Consider the following 16,014-nt stretch of genomic DNA (forward strand, 5'->3'; position numbering starts at 1 on the left):
CAAACGTTACAGAAAAATAAAAAAAGACAGGCACATATGTTAATAAAAACAACAACATTTGGCTGTTTAGTGTTATGCTGAATTCTTCATGTAGCCTTTAATCAACAATACCTATCCTAACCTCTGCTGTAGTGCAATAATGTAACACGGAAGAGGCGTCCAGTATGTGCGCTTCCCACATATTTTACCCAAGTTTGCATTACCCTGTAACACATTTGCATTAACAGTCATATCAGCAGGTGATAAATGGCAGCAACAGGTCCCCCCCCCCCCCGATAGTGCCTCACAAATAGCCTGAAATATAGTTTGGGAAGAGCTTTTCCTGACAATAACAAAATGTGGATTAAACACATTATATAACTACACGTACAACTATAACACTAACAAGACTATGTAACAAACGGCTATGTTTTAAGAGCTTATAAAAGTAAAAAGCTATAATTATGACTTCAGTAAGGCCTCGTTTTTTTTGCGTCTTTCATCGTTTTCACTCCTTCAGCTTCTGTTGCAAATCTTCAAGGTTGTCTCTGATTTTCAGACTTCCTTTTCTTCAGACTACAACAGTTAAAGAAGGTTCTGATAATCACTGCGGCTCCATGTCTGAGCTCGGGCAGATCTCTTTGGACCCGCCGGGGACACCTTTCCTCTTCCCCCAGTGCAGATGTCTGTACATGGAGTCAAACACTGACACCGTGTAGCGTGCAAACAGGCTGGTCCACTTCACTGCGTCCACCATCCACTGCACGCTGCGCCCCACGAAGGCCACAAACACTGTGGTGTAGTGGGCCAGCAGCATCAGACTCCTGCCCAGCTGCCTGCCCTGGTTGATGATCAGGTTGACTCTTTGGTCATGCCCCGCCATCGTCACAGCGTCGCCTGTACGCTCACAAAATGCAGAAATTAAATGTTGTTTTTTTTGGTTTTTCTTTTGGTTCAAGGGCTCATTTTTGCATCATGTATATGTTAAATGCAGATACTCCCTAGAAAGGAGTAGACGGCCTGGACATTTGCAGACAGTCCCTTATATACGCAGATCCCTGCTGTCCAATCAGAGCAAGGGAAGTTTTGTTTCCGGGAATGTTTGGTGATGTGGCTATGCTCTGACATCCATCCGAGGAAATATATCAAATAAAAAGCAGACACATTCACCTGGGAAGCAGTCGCACAGGTGAGTCAAAAAGCTCCTCGTTCTTCTGAAAACAAAAAACACAACACTTGCAGGGGGCTGCCTAACAACGCTGCCATGCACGGAGGAGGATAAAAACAGAGCAAAGCAGGTTTTGAAGAAGAAGCTGTCCTTATTTAGTATTCAGCGTTAGCTCGCTAAGTAGCCTCTGCTAACTTACTATATCGTAGGAACTACAGTGGAGAGTGACATTTCGCAGATAAGAGACAGCACTTAAAGCCGACACACACCAGAGTAAACAACGAACAAATCGACAAGCTGGACGACAACAAAAATCGTGTGAGAGGACCTGACTCACAAATGCCTGACAAATAGTTAATTTGGGAAGGAGCTTTTCACTGACAAAACACAAAATGTCGATTAAAACAATTTATATACATACACGTACAACTATAAACACTAACAAGACCCTATGGTTAACAAACGGCTATGTTTTAAGAGCTTATAAAAGTTAAAAAGGCATTATAATTTATGATTCAGTAAGCCTCGTTTTATTGCGTCTTAATTTCTGTCTTTCACTCATTCAGCTTCTGTTAGCAAATCTCAAGGTTGGTCTCTGATATTTAACTAATACCTATATATCATTATCAATAAACAGTTTAAAGAAGGTTCTAAAAAATCACTGCGGCTTTCCATGTCTGAGCTCGGGCAGATCTCATTTTGGACCGCGGGGGGACACTTTTCCTTTTCCCCCCCAGTGCATATGTCTGTACCTCATAGGAAGTCAAACACTGACACCGTGTAGCGTGCAACAGGCGGTCCACTTCAACTGCGTCCACCACTCCCACTGCACGCTGCGCCCCACGGAAAGGCCACAAACACTGTAAAAGAGATATAGTGGGCCAGAGATTAGACTCCATGACACAGCTGCCTGCCCTTGGTTTGAATGATCAGGTTGACATCTTTGGTCATGCCCCGCCATCGTAACAGCGTCGCTGTACGCTTCACAAAATGCCAGAAATTAAATGTTGTGCTGAGGCTCGCTTCACCAAACTCAAACTGCAGGCCAAAGCCAAGATGGCTTCACTAAACAAACAGATAACTGATCTGAAAGGACAAGGAGGAGCAACAGTAAGTTTATCATGCTTATACGATTATTACAAATCATCCTAGTTACCTTTAAGAGGTGGTCTACAGGGTCTTAAAAAAGGTTAAAAAATCAATTAATCTGAATTTTTTGGCCTTAAAATGTGGTTTCGACAGGTTTTATTGTGGATTAGATTAAATGAAGTTAATATTACTTCTATGAAATATATCTTAAATTGCATTCATAATTGTATTAAAAATGTCCTAAAAGGTCTTAAATTCAACCTGTTGAAGCCTGCAGAAACCCTGCTTCTACAGCAGATATCTTATACAGACTATTATCTGCCACTCTTTAACCACAAAGCTCAGGCACTTTGGTTTTTATCTGACTTGAACATCTGTTTTGTCTACAGCAAAGTCCAGACAGCTCTTTTACAGGAGCTGGTGCTGCGGTCGAGGAGGAGCTCCAAGAACTGAAGAACAAGCTGAGCGAGGAGGAAGCCAAGAGCAGAGGGCTTCAGGAGCGACTCCAGACCACCGAGCAGCTCCTTCAGGAGAAGGAATCTGTCCATGCTGAACAGGTGACGTAGCTCTGGACTTTGTAATGAATGTTTTTAAATTTCATGAGGAAGCTCTAAAATGATTGGTTGTGTTTGTTTTCAGTTGCTGAAGCTGCAGGCTGTGGTCTGTGAGAAGGATGTACGTTTCCAGGAACAGATCCAGAAACATGAAGAGGAGCTGATGAAGGTCACGGCACAGTCACAGAATGACGGAGAACTTCAGCAGGTAAAAGATCCAGAAGTTCTTAAATTAACAAACTCCTTATTTGTGGTTTATGAATTTGTAATTGATCCATTCGACACCTACTCTTTAGTATTATTGTTATCATTTTTCCATCTGTTTTTCTTGTTTGTAGAGCTGCAACTAATATTAAATGTGATTATTGATAAATTATTATCTATTGATATACTGATTATTACCTTGATTCATTGTTTGGTCTATAAAAAGACATGTTTTCTTTTTGTTTTTCGACCTACAGTCAAATGTCATATGTTCAGTTTACTATAATTAAAGACAAAAGATGAAAACCAGCAAATATTCACATTTGAGAAGGTGGAACCGCAAAAATTTTGGCATTTTTGCTAAAAATATGACTTAATCAAAATTATTGCAGACTAATTTTCTTCCTATCGACCAATCAATTAAGTTTGATTGTTTGAAACAGGCATATCAAGTATTAAAAACAATTATTATCAAATTAAAAAAATTAAATGTAATACTACTGTCCTGTAAAGCAATGTCAGTTTAGTCTCAGAAGGCTTTAATAAACGCAACCCCTATCCTTAGACCTCCAAATTGCATGCAAGAAAACTCCAGACCAGGTCCAAACATAGTCCATAAACTTTAACTAAACACTTTATCTTGAAAATAACTCTAGCTTAAAAGAGGAATTCCTCATTCTTTAATGACAGTTTATGAACTTGTGAATAAACACCAGTTTATCCACCAGTGAAAGAGCATATGGTGGCCAAACTTCAAAGATACATTCACCCTTTTTACAATCATTTGATCTTTTTTTTTCTTTCCCCTAGGCCCTGCATGCTGCACAGAGGCGTTGTGAAGAGCTTGAGGAGTCCTTAAACTCTCGGTCCCAAGTGCTTGAAATGCTGCAGCAAGAAGTGAGCAGTGCTGACCAGCAAAAACAGGTACAGATCCTGTTCTTCTGGATGCCATTTGTGCAGCTGCACAAATTATACTGCACGTATGTGGGTTTAGAGACTGTTCCACATATTGGCAGATATTTACATATGCCTTAGTTGGAATAAATACTGGTCCTGCTAGATGAAAAGAAGACTGTTCAAACAAACACACCCTACAGCACGATGGCATGTCATCATTATGCATTGTTTGGCTGAGCCACACAACACACACCCATTTATAGCTTCCTTCTTTCTGTCTTGTTCTCTTTGTGCTCAGATCTTGACTGCTCAGTTCCGGCAGATGGAGCAGGAGCTGGCCGAGGCCGTCAAGCAGAGGGAGGAGGAGAGGCAGCAGTGGGCCGAACGGACCAGCAGGGCCGATGCAGAACTCGCAGCCCTCCGAATCAGCCTGGAGGCCTTGGAAAGACAGAGTGTAGAGATGGTGAGGCAAGAGAGCGAGCTTGCCTCACTGAGAGAGGCAGAGCATGTTAGTCAGGAGGCTCTGGAGAAGGAGAAGGTGGAAGTTGCCAGATTGGAGGGAGAACTGGCTCTGATGAAAGAGAATGAGCTTGCAGCCGCCCAAGCGACCCTCGATACTCTGGAGAGAGACAGGGCGGAAATAGTTCGGCTTGAAAGTGAGCTTGCTTCAATGAGAGTGGCAGTCGACCATGCCAGGCAGGACGCCTCAGAGAGGGAGACGTCAGAAGTGGATAAACTACAGAGAGAGCTTAAGGAGGAGCATGAAGATGCCCAGAAGAAGGGTGAGATCTTGGCTGAAATCTGGAAACATCTACGATCTCTGACTCCAGGAGATGTGCAAGCAGCAGAGGAAATCTCCTCCCCTGCTGACCTTTCTCTGTTCCTGGACACTGTGCAGTCTATTGAGAGACAACTGACAAGGCTGAAAGATGAACGCAGTGAGAGTGAGGAACATTCTGCCGAGCTCACCCACACCATGGAAACCCTTCAGGGTAAGAAAATGAATCTGTTTATAGAATTCACTGTGTTAATCTTAACCTTTATGTGTTCAGCACTGACTGTTTTAATATGAATCTCTGATTTTCAGAACAATTAAACAGAAAAGCCACAGAACAGGAGGAAACTGCTGCAAAGATACAAGAGCTGGAGCAGCAGATTGTAATGGTCAGTGCTAAGAACGCAATTAATCCTGGTATTAACATATGATCTATATCTGGATACATTATCTGGATAGCGGCATCCAATCTGCAGGCTTATGCATTTACATCTGGTATTAAAATACATTCTTGTTCTCTCAGTTCTCCGTGCAATGTCATCAGATCTCAATATGTAAATAAGGACTCAGAACAAATGGTGCATTCAAGGTCAAGGGAACTGCCGTCTTTCATTTTTAAATCACTTTTTTAACTACTTGTAGTTTTTGCGGGCAGTTTAAGCGAGCAGGAAGAGGCGGAGTTAAGTGACCTTTAAACTTGCTGGGCGGGGGTTTCTGTCTTAGGAATGTGGACACTTTCTGTGATTCAGTCACAATGCGAGCCTGGCCACCTCCTAATATGGTCTAGCTGATTAGATCACATTACAATCACAGTGTGAGTTGTTTTGGGCATCCTTACCTGCTTAACACCAGATGTCAGCAGCTTGTTTTACTTGAGATACAAACTTCAAAAAGAAATCTTAAATAAGCTCTGATACTCTGCAAGATGTATCATCTCTGCAAAGCTTTAACTTCAAAGTTTCTCAGTGCCTTTGTAATGAGTTTCTGTTATGCTGCGTCTCTGTTTATACGATTAAAAAAAGGTGTTGAAGTGGAAGATGAGGGACTGGAAGCTTAGTATAAGCTGAGGTATAAGAAGTTAAAGTAGTTCTATCTACAAAGTCAGACAACCGTGTCATGTGCACTTTTCATTAAAATAAATTTGCGGAGTCAACTTGTATTTTAAGAGCAGGGCTGTCTGACTGGTCTTATCCTCTACAACTGGTCCAGGGACATAACTGGTGTCTGGACAGGTGATGTAAGGCAGTCCCAGACAGGACAGAAGCAGGGTCATAGACAGACAATACTTAAACTCAGTGGGAGAAAGTGCGTCTAATCCCTTCTGCACTGATCCACTGTTATGACTGACTGTCCTGTCCGACCTTAACCTACACTACAGCCATATATGTGGCTGATTTTAAATTGTATGAGAAATCATAGTAGATGATCATAATCATGAGATCAAAAACTTTCAAGTCTGCCAGTTCTCATTTTTTGTTTCTCTCTGTTTCAGATGTCTGAAAGAGATGCTGTGACTGAACCATCAGCACAGGATTCATCTGAAGCTAAAAAAGGTACATAAACAGGATTTGTTGGTTATCTCTCCAAAAATAAAATGAATTACATGAAAATAGAATCAAACGTAATGGTCAAGATCAGCATGTTCAAGCATCAGAAATAAAAATAATCATTAGTTGCAGCCATATGATGCATTATTATACCCAGTAGTATAACGTTGGTAAAATTAGATCTACCATTAACAGCTACAACCTTAAAGTGATTCTTACACACTGATACCCACTGTTTTTGTAATTATTTATTATTTATTTTTATTTTAATTGTAACAAGTTGATAGAAATTGATTTTACCATAATCCCCTCAGAATCATTGTGGTATTATAAAGGTGTCCATGTATATGCCTTTTAATCAGTACAAATGAAAAGTTTACAAAGTCATACTTCTATGTCCTGTATGAGTAGTCTACTTACTACTCATACAGGACGCAATATAACAGGCTTGCCTATCCTCTCTCTGGATTTGTTTAATGTACAGCATGCTAATGTGCAAAGGTCTTACACTAGACTGTTCAAGATAATAAAAATGGTTCATTCTGTTTCTGGGATTGATTTTGCCTCGTTAAGTATTAATTTATAAAGCTCTCAGTATGAACTTTGAACAGTAATGTATCCTAGCGGCACGCACCCTCTATATTGATATGTTTGTTTAAAGCCAGGACACTTTCACTTCATTCAGAGTTGTCACTGCTCATATAAAACAATTACTGTTGCCAGGTTTATGGATTTTTTATTGAAACATTATGTTTTTCTAATTCCATATTTCTTTATTGACTTCCACAGCTCGCTTACTTGAACTGGAGCAGCAGCTACTTGAAAAAGACAATGAGCTGGTTGCCTTGCAGGAGTCCCTCAGACTAGCTCAAGAGCACAGCATTAGTGAAGTTACATCATGTGAAAACTACAATCAGACTCCAGAACAGGGTCAGGATGCCAGTACGCCCCCCCATGACAGTTCTTCAGCCCTTCCTGACTTCATGGAGGATACACAAGAAGAGGAGACCACCTTAGTTGCTGAGAACACCTCAGTCTTCTCCATTTCTGCTGATAATGAGAGTAGCCCAGAGCTTATTGGACACCAGTCTGAATCCCCAGAGGAATCCAAAGGGACTTCCTCAGATGAGATGGTCGCCAGTAGTGATTCAGAGGTGGCCCACAGTAGCTGGACCCTTCTGGAAGCTGTGAATCAAGATGGAGGCCAGGAGTGGCCGTCCATCCTGCAAGACTTTGGCCAGCTGCAGTTGCAGTCGTGGGAGGCGACAAGCATGGAGTCAGAAACCTCCACAGTTCAAGTGGAGTCCTCCTCTGTCATCATCCGAGAGACGGTACAAGTTCATCTGACTCAGCAGAGTTCTTCCCCCACAGAGGGTAACGTTCCCTCTGGCCAGGTGTTTGCTCAGGCCTTAGCTGAGGAACTTCAGAAGAGGTATAGTGAGCTTTTGGCTGAGCTTCAGAGGCTCAGAGAGGCAGCTGCTGAGTCACATGAGAAAATCAAGGGCCTGGAAGAAGACGCAGAGTCCCTTACTGCTGCCAAAGAAGAGGCCGAGTCCCAGGCCAATAGTTTTGCAGAGGAACTTAAGTCAGCCAGAGAGGACTTGGACAAGATTTCTCAACAAAGCAGCTCTGGGGTGGAGAAACACAGTGTTGAAATGCAGCTTCTAGAAGAACAGATAGACATTTTAAACGCTGAAAGTAAAACCAAGGAGGACAAAATCCAGGCCCTGCAGGCAGAACTGGAAATGGCACGCCAAGCTTTCTCTGAACAGGAAGGGCAAGCCAGGATGCTGAGTGCTCAGCTAGAGGACAGGGAGCTCCTCTCCTCTGAGCTTGAAAGGAGGCTTCAAGATATGGAAAACAGCATGTTGGAATACTCTCAGACATCAGAGCTCAACAATGATACTTTGTCCAAGAAGGACTCTGAGATCAGTGAGCTACAGCTCCTTCTCAGCCAAAAAGAGCAAGAAGTAATGGAGCTCAATGACAGTATGTCTTCTAAACTCCTCCAAGCAGAAGAAGAGAAGTTCCAGACAGATGGTGAAGTCAATAAACTGAAGGAGCAGATAGTGGAACTGGAGAAAGTCAGAGATGAGAAACAGAAAGTAAGTTATGAAGACTCAGCTGCTCATGTAGATGGTGAACTCACTAGTTTAAGGAAGGAAAAGGGAGTACTGGAAACCCAACTGACAAACACAAAGAAGAGGTTGCAGGCTGCACTTGTGCAACGCAAAGAGCTCATGAAGAAAGTTGCTGAGTTTGAGGTAGAAGCAAAGAAATTGAAAGAGAAAGATGAGACAGCAAAGGTAGAAACTCCTGCAAACATTCCAGAGGTAGGACAATATAGAGAACATGAGATTCAGGAAATGGAGGCAAAACTCCTCAAACTTGAGCAAGCTTTAAGATCCAAAGAAGAGGCAGTTGAGACTCTTGAGCAGAAAATTAGCCAGCAGGATCAAGTACTCACTGAGACCCTTGCTTTGAATAAAAAGCTAATTGAAGAAGCTGAAAACACTCAGCAGGCTGACATTACTTCTGAAACAACTGCATTACAATCCCAAGTGACCTCTCTCGAAGCAGAATGTGAAACCCTTCAGAAGAAAGTTCAGGAGGCCCAAGAATCTCGCAAGGAAACCATCCGCAAAGCGAAAGAGAAAGATAGGCACCACCGTGAGCAACTGAAGCAGCAGAAAGAAGAATACAGCGAGCTGATGGAGCGTTTTGAGGTGCAGAGCGGTGAGCAAGAAGCTCTTATGACTAAACTGAGGGAATTAGAAGAAAATGTGAGCACTGAAAGAGAAGACATGTCTCACCGAGAGACCAAGCAACTGGTTGAAAATTTGGAAAAGCAGGCAGCAGGTGATTGGGTCCAGGAGGATTGGGTGGACTTTGCCACATCGGAGACGGATTCATCACAACCGCAATCCAGCGATCCAGTTCAGCGTCCTGCAGAGCAGTCTGACGTCCTTTCTGCACAAATGGAGGAATCTCTGAAATCTCTTCGAGAAGAGATCCACACTGTGCGGATGGCTAACACAGAGCTAGAGACGCAGCTGCAGGAAGCCCATGCCAGTTTGTCACTGAAGGAGGCTGAATTATTGGAACTGGGCAAAGAGCTACAAATACTACGAGAAAAGGAAAGACAGATTGATGCACTCTCAGAGGAAATTAATGATCTTAGAGAAAAGCATCGCCAAGCTGAATCTTATGCTGAGACCCTAAAAGCAGAGATGGAAGCTGCAGCCAAAGCAACATCTACAGATTCTACATCCTCAATTGCAACTCTTCAGGCTGAAGTGGAGAACTTTAAGCAGTTCCTCGACAATAAAAACCATGAAATCAAGGAGCTAAGTCAGCAGCTTAGTGAGCAGAACTCCCTCATACTCTCAATGCAGGACACAGTGTCTCAGAAAGATCAGCTCATATCTTCTTTGCAGGAAGAACTGAAGGCTGAGCAGGAAAAAACCCAAAGGTTAGAGTTTGAGTTTCCACAAAAGCAAGAGGAAGAAAAAGACAGCGAGGCAAAGATCCAGCAGCTTCAACGGAAGCTTCAGGCTGCTCTGATCTCTCGCAAAGAGGCCTTAAAAGAAAACAAAACCCAGAAGGAACAGCTAGCTTCAACAGAGACGCTCATAACCGAACTGCAGCAGAAAATGGAGTCAGCGGAAGATGAGCTGGAGAAGCTTAGAGCAGAAAGAGTTAGACTGATTGATGAGGTTGACCGGACATTAGTGGAAAACCAAAGCCTTGGATCATCTTGTGAGAGCCTCAAACTCGCCATGGAGGGCATACTAAATGAGAAAGATGCCTGTAAGAGAGAAGTGGAGTTAGCTAAAGAAGAGGCCACCAAAACATGCAGAGAATGGGAGGAAAAGGTTCAAGGCATGAAGGACGAGTACGAGACTCTGCTCAAGTCATATGAGAACGTGAGCGACGAGGCAGAGCGAGTGAGGCGGGTCCTGGAAGCTGCCAGGCAGGAGAGACAAGAGCTTGCAGCCAAGGTGAGAACGCATGAGGCTGCCAAGCAGGAAGCTGAAAGACAGGCAGAAGAGGCACAGAAAGAGGTGGATACAGTAAAAGACAAAATGAGAAAGTTTGCCAAAACAAAGCAGCAGAAAATACTTGATTTAGAGGAGGAGAATGAGAGACTAAGAGAGATGCAGGAAAAGACCGGAATTAAACGAGAGGGCATGGCTCTCAAAGCTGAAGTTGAAAGACTTCAAGATGAGCTGGGGACTCTGAAAGCTGAGTTGGATGCTACAGTGGCAGAAAGAGACTCTTTAGGACAGCAGATTGAAGAGTTGAGGGGACAGATTGCCCAAACAGGAGATAAAGAAGACAATGTAATTCAGGATACTCTGCCCAGCTCTTCGGCTATTGTAGAAGAGGTTGTCACTGCCCAGCAATCAGACCTAATGATGACGAGAGCAGAGCCTGTTGAGTGTAAGTCTGAAAACAAAGAACTAGCCTTAACCACTGAGGAGATGCCAACTGACCAAATAGCTGCAGTGCATGTACCAGAAACACATGTGCAACCTACTGAGGAAAAAGAGCAAGCAGAAATGACTAAAGGTATTCAAGTTTTATTAGAGGATAAAATTAGGGAGATGGAGGCAGCTGTCATTGCAGAAAGGGAACTGTGGCAGGAACAGGAGGCTGAACTCAAAGCTCAGCTGGCCTCTCTTGAGCGAGATCTTCATGAGAGTAAAGAGAAGGAGAGCCTGATGGCCTCCCTGGAGAAGTGCCTTCAAGAGAGCAAAGAGAGAGAAAAGAGCCTGATTGAAGAGGGTTCAAAGAGGGAAGCCCAGTTCAAAGAGCTCCTCAGAAGCCTTGAAACTGAGAAAGACAACCTGGAGGAGCGTCTGATGAACCAGTTGGCTCAGCTCAACGGGAGCATCGCCGGCTACCAGCAAGAGGCAGCGGACAACAGGGAGCACCTCAATGAGCTGCAGCGGGAGGTGGAGAGGTTGGAGAGGGAGCGAGCCGAACTCGAAGCCGAGGCTCAGAGTGAGCGTGACCGGGCTGCCAGGCTGGAGGAGGACATGAGGCAAGCCCAGAGAGAAAGAGCTGAGGCTGAAGCAGAGTCTGGCAAGCAGAGGGAGCTGGAGCAACAGCTGAGGTCTGCTCAGAGGGTCAGGGAAGGTAGTCAGAGCAGAGCACGTCAGCTGGAAGAACTGCTGAGGGAGAAGCAGCTGGAGGTCCGTCAGCTGCAGAAGGACTGCATCCAGTACCAGGAGAGGATCAGTGAACTGGGCAAAGAAGCTAAGGCGCTGCAACTAGGCCACGATGAGCTCCACAACAAACTAGAACAATCCCAGCAGGAGACTTCCAAAACTGTAGAAGACTTGAAAAGGACTGAGGTAGAGTTGGTGAGCTGCAAATCCAAGCTGGATGAGTCCCTGAGGCAGGCGAGCGAGGCTTTAGCTGAGAAAACAACCCTTGAACAGAACGTCCAACAGAAGGAGGCCATGATGAGAGCTGAGGCAGAACAAACCCTTGACTCTGTGAGATTCAGGCTGGGAGCTGAACTGAAGGAGATGGAGCTGAGGCTGGAAGATGCATACAATGAAAGGGAAAAGGAAGAGGAAGCCACTCTGGAGGCCAGAGAGATCGCTGAAGGAGCTGAGAGACGGGCCCAGGAGATGCAAGCTCGTCTGGACGAGTCTCTGGCCAGGTTAGCCGCCTTCTCACGTTGCATGTCCTCATTGCAAGATGACCGGGACAGAGTTTTGGACGAGACCCGACAGTGGGAGACTCGCTTTAATGATGCTCTGCAGGGTAAGGAGGCTGAAGTCCGGGAGGCTGAAACGCGAGCCAAGGAACTGGCAGAACAGCTTCAGCGAGAATCTGCCCTGAAAGAGGAACTTCAGCTTGCAGTGGAAAGGTAAAAACCCTCTTTCTATTGATCTTATTTCTCTGTTCAGCATATTAACTCAAAACTCACAAGATCTTTCTTTTCAGACTAGAGAAAGCAAACAAAGAGTTGCAGCTGAAACTGGAAGAGGATGAAAAGAAAGTCACAGAGAGCCAAGCTGCCCTTGAGGAGGAGAAGAGCAAACTTCAGCAAACTACAACTGAGCTGCAGTCTGCACAGAACGAAGCCCAGGCCCTGAAAAATGAGGTGGAGAGTCTCCAACAGAGGGCCAGAGCTCTGGAGGAGGCGGTGGGTCGGCTGCAGGGTGAAGTCGACCAGGCCAGGGCTGAGCTGAAGGAGAGGGAGGCAGAAGAGAGGCGGCTGTGTTTGAACGTGGAGCAGCTAGAGACAGACCTGCGGTCCTCTAAGGCCTTGACAGAGAGTCTACAGACTGAGTTAAATGAGAAGGAAAGGAGAGAGGTGGAAATGCTGGGGGAGAAGGAGCAAGCTGTTACTGAGGTATTGACATGTTTTCATCTAAAGTACATATTATGTGTTTCATGTATGTGTACTGAGAAATCAGTAGGCAAATATTCTTTAAAAAATTCTCACAATTCATGTGTGTTTTATTTCCCAGGCAGCAGAAGAGGCTAGGAAGGAGGCTGACAGCAGGGCACAAGGAGCAGAGGAGGAGCTGGAGCAGAGACGAGGCGAAGTGCGGGATCTGGAAGAAAAACTACGAAAGGCAGAGGAAGAGAGCAACAACAGAAAAGCCAGACTGGACTCTTTCATGAAGGCCATGGGCTCCTTGCAGGATGACCGAGACAGAGTCCTCAACATGTACAAACAGCTGGAGGAGAAACACCTGCAGGTAACACACAAACGCATAAAGGTTCCAGCATGTGTAGAGCTTGTTTCAGTGGCCAATATAATACTTTGATTGTGTCACAGGTGATGATGGAGAAAGATGGTTTGATACAAGAGGCGGCAGGAGAGAACAACAGCCTGAAGGAAGAGCTGCGCTCTCTGCTGGTCCAGAGAGATGACCTGTATGCTGAAAAGGCCAAGCTGTCCGCTCAGCTTCACGGCTACCGTGATGAACTTAACCAAGTCCTGAGCATGAAGGAGTCCCAACACAAACAGCTTCTGGCAGCTCAGCGAGAGCGTATTGCCACTCTGGAAAGGGAGCGTGAGGAATTGGAAAGTCAGTTAAAGAGTGTTAACAGAGTCAGAGAGACAGAAGTAGAAGCAGGCAGAGTAGAAAGGGAGACTCTTAGTCAAGCTGTTGACTTTACGACCGCATCGCAGGTGAAGGATGCGCCCGGTGCAGAGGTTGAGAAGCTGAGGGAGCAGCTGCAAGCAGCGAGAGAACAAGTGGAGGCTTTGGAGGAGACCCTACTGAAGGAGAGACAGGGGCAGGAGAGCAGTAGCAAAGAGCTAGCTGAGCTTCGATGGGAGGGAGGTGTGATGCGGACAGAGTCGGAAAACGCCCAGGAGAGAGTGGCAGAGCTGGCCCGAGACTTGCTGGCTGTCGAACAGAGGCTGCTAGAGGAGAAAGAGGTGGCAACGAAGCTCAGAGCAGAGAACCAGTCATTCTCAAAAGCTATGGCCTCCCTCCAGGACAGCAGGGACCAGGCAGTAAACAAGGCCCAGGAGCTGAGCCTGAAGCTGGAAGAGATGAGCAAGGCAGGTGGCCACGCAGCACACAGCAGCCCCGGAGGCTCCACCGGAGAGGTGTGGGGGCTGAAGAACGCACTACAAGCCCTGCAGAATGACAGGGAGAGACTGGTGGGTAACGTGTCAGACAAGAAATGTAAATATTTAGTCATGAACGCACAGATATTACAACTTTCCTGGCAAAAAACTATCAAGGATGTGATGTGTATTATTTTGATTATTTATTTATGATTTTCATTGATGTTGGAGAATTTCAATGTATTTTTTTGCTTTTCCTTCTCTGCGCAGCTGGAGCAGCTTCAAACACAGACGTCTGAGCTCAAGAAACAGAAGTCAGAGCTGGCTCGACTGGGAGCAGGAGAGCTGATTAAAGTCAGCCAGGAGCTGTTTGAGGAGAAAAAGAAGAACGAAGACATGCTGAGCGTCATAATGCAGCTAGAGAATGTGGTAGAAATGAGCAAGCAGGAAATAGAAACTCTCAGGTGAGGCACAGAGTCAGCGTTTTGTCAATATAGTCAGTTTTAACAAACAAAAATGTCTTTAATTGAATGTGAATTTGTTTCAGACTGGAGCGTATTGATTGGATGGCTCAAGCAGAGCAGCTGAAGCAGCAGACCCTCGCCACACTCTCAGACAGGGACCAACAACTGCGGCAACTCAGCGCCATGCTGGAGGAAGCCCGCACTCATAAACCCAAACTTCAGCAAGAACACTATCAAAGAGAGGTAGGGGCCTAAACATTTGCTTGTATTTGTACCAGGAAAATAATAGATTCTGTTGATATCATTGCTAAAATCACAGGATTTAAGTCATTTCCCAACCTTTATGGCTTCTTTCCCCTTAAAATGAATCAAAATCTACTTGTGAGCCCTGAAGTGGTGTAAAATTGGCGAGCAGAAGGCACAATATAAACTACAAAATCAACAAGATAAAAACAAGATAAGGATGTTGCACATAATGTGAATTCTCTACACTGTCATTGTCTTCTCACAGGGCACAGAGGAAGTGGACAGTGCTCCTGGAGCCCCACAGGAGCGGAGTAGCCAGCTGGACAGCCACACCTACATAGCTGAGGTCAAAGAGCTACAGAGAAGGTATAGTATAGGCCACACTTGACCAGAAATACTGTTCTGCAAGCAGTATGATTAAAACATGCAGATACTAATTGACTTGTAACTTTAAATTCAGGCTGGAAGAAGAGATGCAGCAGAGGGTGGCTGCTGAGGAACAGCTTATGGACACACAGGATCGACTCAAACGGTATGAAATGTGATACGAGATCAAAGAGGCTGTAAATCCCGTGTAGGGAAGTTAAAGCTGCTATAAGCAGTATGTTTAGATTAATGGATTGAATGACCATATGTGTAATGTGAAGAGGGTTCGCTTGTAGTGCCAAACCCACAGAGGTCCAGCTTCCAGGTGTGAATGTGTAACCTGCAAAAGAGAAACTGCCTCTCAGTGAACCTTCCCTGAATAAATACAAGTTTAACAAACAAAACAAAACAAACAAAACCTACAGACACACAAAGTAAGCGACTAGCTGGTGAAAATAGTGGAGCAGTTAGCAGCCAAAGAGACAGATCTTTCCCACCGGAGTTAGTGGACAAGACAAATAAATGCTAATGTTGCTCCAAAACTGCTGGATGTGTACAGTAAAACTAGCAAAATGTTTGCTAACAAGTTCCCCACATAAAAGATTGATGATATGTGTTCAGTTTACAGTGTGTTGCCTAATAAAACTAGAATACTTTAAGCAGTATAAAGAGTATAAAGCAGATAAATAGAGGTATATATTATAGCTATATACTCCATAAATATACTAGGGATACAACTAACAATTGTTTTTGTTATCAGTCAGTCAATTATTTTCTCAGTCTATTGTTTGAAAATGTACATCCACAGTTGTCCTAAACCAAGCATGACAAATTGGCTTGTTTCTTGTGTAAAGAACCAAAACCCAGCCGAACACTAAGAAAAAAAATGACTTAGATGATAAATCATCATTTTCCTTTGGCCAACTAATCGATTAGTCAATTAATTACTTCAATTCTAAATGATACACCTTGCATAATAAGACTACAAGTGTTGTATTATGTTGCTCTTCCATATATCAAGGTTATAGAGTGTATATAAGTCATCGATTATTACCGCCTTGATTAAATGTATTTACATATAGAATTCATCTAGTGCCTTTTTTTTTTAGCTCTGATAAACTTGTTTAATCAACAAAATATGACAGCTAACATCTGTTTTTATTATTATTATTATTA

The 16,014-nt window shown here is 44.1% G+C and overlaps 1 protein-coding gene across 1 annotated transcript in view; it reads left to right on the forward strand.

Annotated features, from left to right (window-relative positions):
* The first annotated feature begins 2,137 nt into the window (after positions 1-2,137).
* golgb1 (golgin B1) overlaps positions 2,138-16,014 on the forward strand; it is a 16,046-nt gene continuing 2,169 nt past the window's right edge. Inside the window, exons 1-15 of the mRNA XM_035680709.1 lie at positions 2,138-2,257; positions 2,626-2,793; positions 2,876-2,998; positions 3,805-3,918; positions 4,190-4,883; positions 4,979-5,055; positions 6,159-6,219; positions 7,003-12,097; positions 12,175-12,586; positions 12,705-12,938; positions 13,019-13,855; positions 14,033-14,226; positions 14,310-14,469; positions 14,738-14,838; positions 14,933-15,004. Of these exons, the coding sequence (XP_035536602.1) occupies positions 2,138-2,257; positions 2,626-2,793; positions 2,876-2,998; positions 3,805-3,918; positions 4,190-4,883; positions 4,979-5,055; positions 6,159-6,219; positions 7,003-12,097; positions 12,175-12,586; positions 12,705-12,938; positions 13,019-13,855; positions 14,033-14,226; positions 14,310-14,469; positions 14,738-14,838; positions 14,933-15,004 (8,462 nt within the window). The remainder of the gene's footprint in view (positions 2,258-2,625; positions 2,794-2,875; positions 2,999-3,804; positions 3,919-4,189; positions 4,884-4,978; positions 5,056-6,158; positions 6,220-7,002; positions 12,098-12,174; positions 12,587-12,704; positions 12,939-13,018; positions 13,856-14,032; positions 14,227-14,309; positions 14,470-14,737; positions 14,839-14,932; positions 15,005-16,014) is intronic.

Source organism: Morone saxatilis, unplaced genomic scaffold (assembly GCF_004916995.1).
Source record: "Morone saxatilis isolate NCDOM2014 unplaced genomic scaffold, NCSU_SB_2.0 Contig10, whole genome shotgun sequence".
NCBI classification, from domain to species: domain Eukaryota; kingdom Metazoa; phylum Chordata; class Actinopteri; family Moronidae; genus Morone; species Morone saxatilis.